Source organism: Toxotes jaculatrix, chromosome 18, assembly GCF_017976425.1.
Source record: "Toxotes jaculatrix isolate fToxJac2 chromosome 18, fToxJac2.pri, whole genome shotgun sequence".
Classification (NCBI taxonomy): Eukaryota; Metazoa; Chordata; class Actinopteri; family Toxotidae; genus Toxotes; species Toxotes jaculatrix.
Window position 1 is genome coordinate 18,838,976 of NC_054411.1, and position 9,843 is coordinate 18,848,818.

General features: G+C 42.4%; 1 protein-coding gene across 1 annotated transcript in view; it reads right to left on the reverse strand.

The window, feature by feature from the left end:
* The window catches only part of cpt1a2b (carnitine palmitoyltransferase 1A2b), a 28,537-nt gene extending 21,384 nt beyond the window's left edge, over positions 1-7,153 (reverse strand). Inside the window, exons 1-6 of the mRNA XM_041061769.1 lie at positions 6,985-7,153; positions 2,582-2,724; positions 2,027-2,166; positions 765-942; positions 362-463; positions 21-158 (exon numbers count right to left, since the gene is read on the reverse strand). Coding sequence (XP_040917703.1) covers positions 21-158; positions 362-463; positions 765-942; positions 2,027-2,166; positions 2,582-2,722 — 699 coding nt within the window. The 5' untranslated portion in view covers positions 2,723-2,724; positions 6,985-7,153. The remainder of the gene's footprint in view (positions 1-20; positions 159-361; positions 464-764; positions 943-2,026; positions 2,167-2,581; positions 2,725-6,984) is intronic.
* Between the last annotated feature and the right edge of the window lie 2,690 nt (positions 7,154-9,843).

Genomic DNA, 9,843 nt, shown 5'->3' on the forward strand with positions numbered 1-9,843 from the left:
CACATGGTAAGCACACTTACATAGTTCGTGGCCCACAGAGCTTTAAGTTTCAAGTAGCGTTGGAGACGGTTTCCCAGGCTAGATTCAAACTGATTGGCCAGCTCAGTCATCCGCTTAAACTCTGGATCAGTCAACAGAGGGCGCACTGACTCCAGGTACTGAGAGAGAGAGAGAGAGAGAGAGAGAGTCAGTCAAAACTTGGTCTCTGTGGTTTCTGGGTTATTTCAGTACTTCATTTACATGAACACAGGTACAGTACATACATAGATACTGACTCATAGATGAAGAAGATAAACTAAACAAAGGCGTGAACTGAATGCAAGATGTATCCATAAATAAATGTCTAAGCATGGGTACTCACCCTGCTCAGGGTGTCTTTGATGGCAGGAACAGGCAGATGAGGTAGAGAGGTCTGATAGCTGTACAGCAGAGGCTTCCTGCTTGATAATAACCTTATCAGAGTCTGTGGAAAATAAACAGAGATATGTGACATTTTCAGTAACTATTTAAAACACCTACATGTAGCTGGAAATATATTTAAATATATTTTATCATGATGATCTTTTAGCTGTCCGTGCCTTTTGTAAATTTTCTTGTGCGTGGTATTAGAGTTACTCCCATATTGTTATAATTACAATTTATAGTTTTGTTCACTACCAGTAAACAAAATTATATGGAAGAAGCAATTTTGTGTCCATGAACATAAACAAACTTTGCAGCAGCCAAAGGAACAAGCTGTAGTATCGGGTAGAAGTATGTCTTACCACCCAGACTTTCGTAGTGTTGGAAACTCGGCCGTGCTGCTCGAACATCCACTGGTGGTAGGAAAGCAACAGTTTCAGGCAGAATCTGAGAGCGAGGATGATGGAGAGCCACAGCAGGGTGCTGAAGACCAGCGCTGACACCATAGTCTGACCCTGGGAACTGAGGGAGACGTGGAGACTGGACAGAGGGATGGGGAAAGCAGTATTAGAGCACTAATTCTCAGAGTACACAGTGTGATAAAAAACTTATTAAATGTTGATGTAAGGCTAAATGGGTGGACTTGCAGCTGAGGAATATCAAGTTTCAAATGCCTGAGAAACTATTGTAATCTGTCCTAATTTATGTTCCATTACAACCAGCAGAGAGCAGCTGATGCACACAAGACCAATTACAGATGCTGTGAGGAAACACAAGTAAACTTAGACAATAGCATCACCTGCTGGGCCACTGAGGAACTGAACTATGATTTATGAATAATAAATTCTCACTCACTCACTCACACTCTCTCACACACACACACACACAAATCCCCCAAAGCATACGAAAATGGTGTTGGTTTCAATACCCAAATATTTAAATATGGAAAAAGCATGTTTAGTTGTCGAGTTCCTGTTGCTCCACTGTCCTTTCAATGGAGCTGGAAGTGTTCTCTCAAGAACTGTGAGTCAAATGAAATGCCACTGTCATTCTTTCACATTGACCTTTTATTTCCATATGTCACATACATGCATGTATAACGTATTGTATGTGACATACATGGTAGGACATGATTCAACATGATATTGCATATAATGACTAGAAACACAAATTTGTAAACAAATTATTCCTCATATCACCATGGTCCACCCTGTGGCAGGTGTGTGTGTGAGGTAGAGAAAATGAGTCAGCAACGTTATAAGCAACATGTAGTGAACAGTCTGGGAGGGATGTGGGTTAAAGGTGAACTGCACCCACCACACCCACTCTGCTCCATAATGACTCATCAGATTTATACGCTATTAACATCTGTTTGTTTGGCTGAGTCAGGGTCCAACCCTTTCCCCTCCTGATTGGTACATGTAAGACTGGCCTTTAAAGTGGAGTAGTGGCTTTCTGCTGGCAGTGTAGCCTGACCGGTACTGGACTCCACATGGCAGGCAATGCCCAGATGCTGTAGACACTATAATTTCTGTATCCAGCTGATTGTGAATGACTCTCAGAGAGACACAGGCAATTTGTGCCACAGCAGAACGACATTAAATGCGTGACTGTGTCTGTGTACCTCAGCGGCAGGTGCTGCCGTATCTTGGCGATGAGTCCCATGCTGGGATCCGAGTGCATGTACATGGTAGCCAGGATCCCTATGACGACAAAGAGCCAGGAGGAAGGGCTGGCAGGGTATACTCCCTTAATCACCCTGTTCTGTTGCCACAGAAGAAGACACAACAGGAACTGAGATTAATGAAAAATTTTTCCAGCACCACCACAACTACACACAACTGTATACGCACATATTAACAGCTGGGTCTCTGTCACCTCAGCAGGAGGAAAACACGCATGTCAGTACATGTTAGGAAAGCCTCATCATTCCTAACCTTTACAGATGGGAATTCACACCCTGTAATAAAGCGCATAAGGTACTTCACACACAAATTACATCCCTACACACCTCCTCCAATCTATCTCACACACAAAGGTTTAGGCAAACGGCAAACGCCAACATGATGCCAATACTAAATGATAAAGGTAAATTATGAGGAAAAAAAAAACACCACGCATGTGCACACATGTACGCACACAACACCGGACACACGCAGAGATTTCCCATCATGCTCACCCTCATGCGGCTGACGCGTTTCTTCCACGATCGTACTCCGGACAGGTAGATCTGGTTCAGGGCCTGATAGGACAGCTGCAGGTCGATGCCCTCTGGCGTTATGGTGAACTGGAATGCCACTGCCTGGTGGGCTTCCGCCATTGCTATGGAAACACAAGGGAAGACACATTCGAACACCAGACAGCAAACATCTACATGTAACTCATCATTACAGGATGCATTATTCATTTTCAACAAAAGACCAGTCAAATTTGACCTTTTTGTTAGTAGTATTTTACAATACTTAAAGCCTGCGACTTGAAAATATTCATTACTTCTCTGGGATTTGGGATAATTTGCCTGATTTTAAGACCTGTGAATAACTGTTGTTTAATTAGTTTCATAACATCACCTGTTCATAACAGATAGTTAACAGATTTATAAGCAGCTAAGCAGTGTTTTTGCTCTCTCTCATATGAATGCTCTGTGTGAAAACACTTGAGTAATTTAATGTGTCAGTGGAATGCTGTTGTCTCGCTGAATCCTGCTGCAGAACCAGGAAGACAAACTGCTCCTAGCTCACTGTTCTGTTGTGTACAGTGATACAATGAAAAGTGCTGTGTTTGACAGTATGTTTAGTTAGTAGAGACACTGAAAAACTAAGTTCTATCATTTTTTTTTTGTACTTTTAAACACCAGCACAAAACTGTGAGTATTAGCCATGCAACAAAAAATGTAAACTGATTTCTACGAACAGCCAGTGTGTCCTACACTGTTGTATCACTACAGCCTCATATTGCTGACCGGCAGTTGGCCCATCGAGGGTTGCCGCTACACTTTTACTGTCAAAGTGACTCTGATTCTTACATTAAGGAAGTGCACGCATCGTGCAGAGGTAATGGTTAAACTGATGGAAAGTCATTCTTCTTTGTGGCGGGGTTGATTTAGTTTATGAGCAGAAGAAGTGTTCAGCACAGGAAACAGGGCGATGCTTGCAGTTAATATATGTCTCAGTATCCTGGTGCTGTGCGTCAATAACCACCAGCCTCTGTTTGACATTATGAATTATCTAATATTTATGAGCTGCAAGCTCTGGAATCATTCTAGCAGCTAAGCAGGAGAACGCAACTCAATAACTGGTAAGAAGATTCAATAAAAAAAAAACAAAAAAAAAAAAACAAGATGCAGAAGTATGGCCAAGTCAGTTCTGTTTCTGCAGAGCTGGGTGAGCATTAATCCTCCCTCCCTACCTCGACCGAAAACAAGTAATACAGTTTGTACCTTTTGTTTTCATGAGCAAAATATTTTGCCTCATCAATAGAAAATACAGCACATTTCAAACCCCACTGAGGCCACTCCTAACATCCCAGGTGTCAATAAACATTTTCTTCCAAACTGTTGTTTATACAATCTAAGCAACATCCAAAGTTCTCCAAAGCAGTGCCTAACGAGTGCAGAAACACACGGGCAGAATTAAAAGTGAATGACAGCTGAATTCCATTTGGCTGCTTCAGTTTCAAGGTCCTGGTATTGTTTATGCTGACTCATTGTCACACTGTCTTGGTTTCCCGGGACACTTGAATAGAACAGGGCAATTGTTAATGTTAATTAGTGACATCTGTGTTTTTCTTCCTATGACAAGTCCAAATATCTATTATGAAAAACGCCTATAAGCTTGGCATCAACATCCTTTATGTATATGTTGTCAATGCTACCTAAGCACAGCGTGTTTCTAAAGCATGAAAAAATGCAAACTGTGACTTTGCAGAAATAATCAGGACCACAACAAACATTATAAAATAATTTGGAGGTGGTTGAAACACGTTTTCCTTTGTCAAATGTAAAATACTAACAATCCCTCCTGTAGCCTTCCATAGTGAGCCAGCTGAAAGGGGAAATGATATATGAACAGTAAACATTCCTGGAATTACTGCACACCCTTAAGCAAGGTACGTTCAGTTAATGTGGCAGTAAAAAGTAGGACGTTGTTGAAAAGGCATTCATGTCCACAGCGAAGGGTGTTTTCATACTCTGACTTGGAGTGGTTTTTCCAGACCCAGCTCTCCCTACTCAGATGACAACGTTTCGGGCAAGTCTCATGTAAAACATCCACATATGGTTTTGCGTCACTAAATTACTTATTCGGGGTTAGTAATTTTAGACTGGAGCATTTATAATTCAGTCTCCAGCGAGAGACAGGCAGAGTGGGGCTACACCACCCCAAATCAACAGAACTCTCACAGAAGGTGCCCCTGTTGGTTCGGTTTGCTTCCTTCCTTTACTTCCTATGCAACCTTTTCAGAATAAAGACACTTGGGTGACAACTAAAACAAACTTTTAGTTATTGCTGTGCTGATCAGTTTTGACAGGCTAAGTAGTTAACGACAGCTAGGAAACATAGTTATCAAGGCCAAAAATCTCTTTTTGACTGTGTGTGTGTGTGTGACAGGACATGAAAGGAGTTGTGAGGCCCTGCACTGTTAAGAGGCACAGTAAAGCACAACTGCTGCAGATGAACGAGGCCTCTGGTACGTACAGGATGATGACATGACAACTATGAAGTAACAGTCACAGAGCCTATAGAAAGTAGGTCAACATATAATCCCTATGAGATCGTTTGCCAGCGTTTATTTGTGTCTGTGTGTGTGTGCATTGGCTGTGTGCGCAGACCTCTGTCACCTCTTCTCCTTTTCTGTGTACAGCCAAGCGATTGATTGCTGCACATTTGTCACTACCCCCAGCAATTTCACTCTTTGTTAGTGCACGAATGTGATAGAGAGAACGAAGGCGGGAGGAAAAGTGCGGGTTCGTTAAATAGCTCACAGCTGCTGTGCATTTGCTTTAGCTATGGCCAGAATTTTTCTGCACTTCGAGAGACCTCCAAATGACTAGCATTCCTGCAAACCATCCCTCTCCTAAACTTTACTTCATTTCATGCTTAACCCAAACATGAAGGGGTTGCCATTTTCTTCTAAACTCTAACCTCCAACTCCTGGGCAGGAAATGATTAGTCTATCTATGGTAAATACTGAGGACCTGGTTCTAATCTAAGTACAAGGGTCTGAAAAATCTTGAACAGTTCCTACATATGCATATTCTACAGCTTTTCTTCTCTGCTTCTCACATACCCCGTTTGCTATTGCAACACTCTATGACACATCTCATCCAAATATAGCTCCAGTTTGTGCCTCTTTCCATTACCAGTATCATTACATTCTGGTCACAGAGCTATCCACTTGATGAAGATCTTTTAACAACACCTTCTGCTGTTCTGAATATATTTAAAGATTTCTCTAAGACTTTTCTATCCACCTGGGAAAAAAAATTCTGTTGCACAGTAAAGAATAAAAGATTTCTAACCTGTGTTTCTGTTATCTGTTTCTCAATAGAAAGAGTTGTGTAGCATGTTTTATTAAAGTCACAAATCGGTGTTCGAATCCAAATTGCCGAGTCAAGGCCGACCATCAGGTCTGACCTGCCAGGGCTGAAAGGCAAGTACAGTCAGTGCCTGCCTGCCCGGCGCGCGGACACTAGGTGGGCGGGAAGAGACGCGCGTGCACGGACTCACACACAGTACATACAACACTCACAACAATTACACTAAAGCTTAGTGTAAAGTAGATTAAAGGGTCCGTGGGCTATAGTTTTCCAAGGAAGTTAAAATTATTTATGAGCTAAACAACCAACACTTTGGCTCTTCCAAGAGTTTTCGTCTGTTTTCTGTTACCGCCCAAATGTTAAATAACAACAACAAAAAAACAACATCGCCCAAACATCCGGCAAACAAAATATTTATGTCTTAGTACATGCTGTGCCTTTACCAGACATACTCCTATTGATAAATATCCTTTCGTGGCCGTATTTTAACGCACGTGTTGCTATGAAATGCGCTCACGTTACATAACATTTGCCTCTGAGTTTATATGTAGAGTATTGTTTCCGTGGAGAAGCTGCCCCTCAGCTCCTCGCCGCGTGCAGCTGTAAATACCAATTTAAATAAAACGTCTGTCTTCAGATGTCCACGCTTGTTAGGACTTGTCTGAATGTTTATGCGCCCAAAACAGTTTGTTCTAAGAACAACAGTTTTCTGTGCGTCGAAAACCTACTCTCCATCACATCTTCCCCGCGTGGGTGGACAGAAACACCTCCAGCTATCGAAATTACAAATCCAGAGATTCAACTCACACACACACACACACGTACAGTGATTGTTTGAAAGTACAAGTGTATTAGCATAGAAGCTCTGTAGCCTATTGTAATATCAGTCCCACTGAGTACACAGTGGTCCATTCATGCACCGTCTCTCCCCTCGTCTCTCGCCTGCGATGCACGAAAACCGCACAAAACAAACCGAATGCATTACAGTGAGAAACCCCGGAGCGGCACTTCGATTACAGCTCATTAAATACGATTAACTTTTTTACCTGAAGTGTTTTTCGGGGAGTTTTCTCGATGAGAATTGTTTGGACCCCTCCCTTCTTCCTGGACCTGGCACAGAGATTACCCAGTGAAAACCAGCTTTCTCTCTACCCACCACCAGGGTCCTTACTGCCAGGACCAAGCAGAGCAAGCAAAGATGGTTTGAGAGTGAGAGGATGAGGCACTCACACACTCAGCTGAGCAGCCTGAGGGCTGAGCTGTGGATGCGTAAATGTAGGCGTTAACTTTATCAAGTTAAGGTCAAAGGTGTCCAAACTATTCCACAAAGGGCCGGGTGGCTGCAGGTTTTTGTTCCAACCAATCAAGAGCACACGGTTTGACCAATCAGCTGTCTGAAGCCTGAGATCAGTTGATTAAATGAATCAAGTCTGGTGCGCTGCTGTTTGGTTGATAAAAGATACCGTTTTCCGGTTTTTTTTTCACTGAGCTTTGCTTTGGCACCTTCAAAAATTAAACAAACAAACAAACAAAAAACACCCAGCTTGTTGACACTTCATATACAGTTACAGACAGAGTGAGAGCTCGCGCTTGACGGAACCTGCGCGTGACGTCACGCGCGGAGACCAGCCCACGTTTGGCACATGGAGGACTGACACCGGGTTTGAAGAAAACCCCGGCACATGCCGGAGATGCTGGTCGCGGTCCGATCTCCGTCCACAGGCTTTCACCGTGGTGCTGCCGCTGCCTGCCACTGTTCCGCTGTGACCTCCACCATGTTTAGGGTTGTCAAAGTGAAATGCACAGGTCAGCCCCGGTCAGCACGCAGAGTGCAAAATGAATCTCCTATGCCAGAGGCGTCCAAAACTGTTCCACAAAGGGCAGTGTGGCTGCAGGGTTTTGTTCCAACCAAGCAGCAGCACACCAGACTTGATTTATTTAATCAACTGATATCAGTCTTCAGACAGTTGATTGGTCAAACTGTGTGTTCTTGATTGGAACAGTTTGGACACCTCTGTCTTATGCAGTCGCCACATAGCCAACACCACTGTAAGCTTCCCTGTATCCCATTAAGCCTTACCACTTGACCTGCTTGTTTCTCACACTAGAAAAAAAAAAGAATAAAATCATTTTTTTCATTTTGTGCAACACTTTAATTGTACCCTATACATTGTGAGATGCATACATTATATTTATGTAATTGTTTTTCTACAAGTATACAGCTTACAGCATAAAACAAAAAGCTTTCCAACTATCCAAAATCTTACCAACTGAGTGCAGAGTTCTTGCCTGAACAGGCCCACAGTGAGGATTTTACAGTCTAGTGTCTCCCTGTGAAACACACACACACACACACACGCACACACACAATTTTATGACCAGTCATGGTCATAAAATTGTGTGTTGTGTGTTACTTTTTACTTTTACTGTTTTTAAAAGCACATATGCAAGTATATATAAATGTAAACATTAATATTGTACATATTCTACCTTTACATAATAATCTGCTCCACACGAGTTGGCTCACTGAATTATAATAGTGATTTTTCTATCATGCCAAGTAAAGATAATTACTTAACATCTGTAGTGTAGTATGAAACAGAACACAAACACTCATACGTATTTCCATTGTTGTTTATTGGTCAGTATTTCTCACAGGCAATAATAATCATTGTCATAATAGTGCACTTTTCCTTTTTTTGTAATTATACTACAGACATTTCTCTTTGTCGTTGCTGTCATCATTAATTGTGTTAGCTGTTTTCTCGACGCACCCTCTCCCACACACCTCCTCCTCCCTCGAGTTTTTTTTTCTGACATCATGAATTTCTCCAGAGTGGAAAAAAGAAAAACTTTCTCTACTGTGTGGAGTGGAGGGTCACAAGGTGAAGGGGTGGTCGTGGATGGGCTGTAGCAGGGCACAGGTAGAGGAGAATATGGGCGGGATTCAAGAGATTATAGTCGTACAATTCTATCTGCAGAAGAGGAATGAGCAATAATGATGAAGAAGTCTTGAAGAAGAGAAGAGTGGTACGGTGACTACAATGTTGATAAAAGATAGTGAATGCTACATAGATATGAATGGTATACAATGGAGACAGAGACAGGCATACAGTGTATACAAATGTATACAGCATTTGCGTTTAAGTATACAGTGTATAAAACGTACACAAGGGGAGGGGAGGGGTGTTGATTATATAAGGAGGTGAGATATGTGCAGTTGGGACAAGGATGGGCGTGGAGAAGGATTCATGTGATACAAAGGGGAGGAATGGGGGAGTAGCAAATGTAAAGTGGGTGAATGGGGAATGAGGGAGGGAGGGGTGAGAGTTCTTTCAATAGGAGAGTTTAGCGAGCGGGGGAGCCTCTCAGCCACAAATGTGCCGAGGGTCCCGTCATGTCTTTGAGTAGAGCAAACTCTGGAGCAGCCTTTTTTTCCCTTCTTTTATGTTCGTCCCATTTCTATCCTTTAACTAGATCCTTTGTTTCTAAAAGTGGATGTAGGTGAACTTGACTCTGATCTTGTGTTTAAAAAAAAAAAAAAAAGGACCAATGCATGGCACTCACTTTCGTGTATGTCTGTGTGTAACGTTAAACCTCCCTGACCTCTGACCTTTCTGATGTGTGCACCTCACTGCTGGATTCTCCTAAGGGGCCTTCTTTGAGCGCCAGGATGGGAACAGAAAGCCTCTAATTACACCAGAGGGGAAAAACACATTTACATCTAATGTTAAAACCCAGCGGTTTGCTCTGATGATGTCCACCAAGAATGATGTGCCACTAAAAAGCACAAAACTGTCAAGAGGAACCGGCAAATCGTTTACCTAAAGCTTTCAAACAAAACCTCACCTGATGGTATGATGTTTATCAGGCAGGATATTCTGAAAAAGTTCAGTTTGCATTAA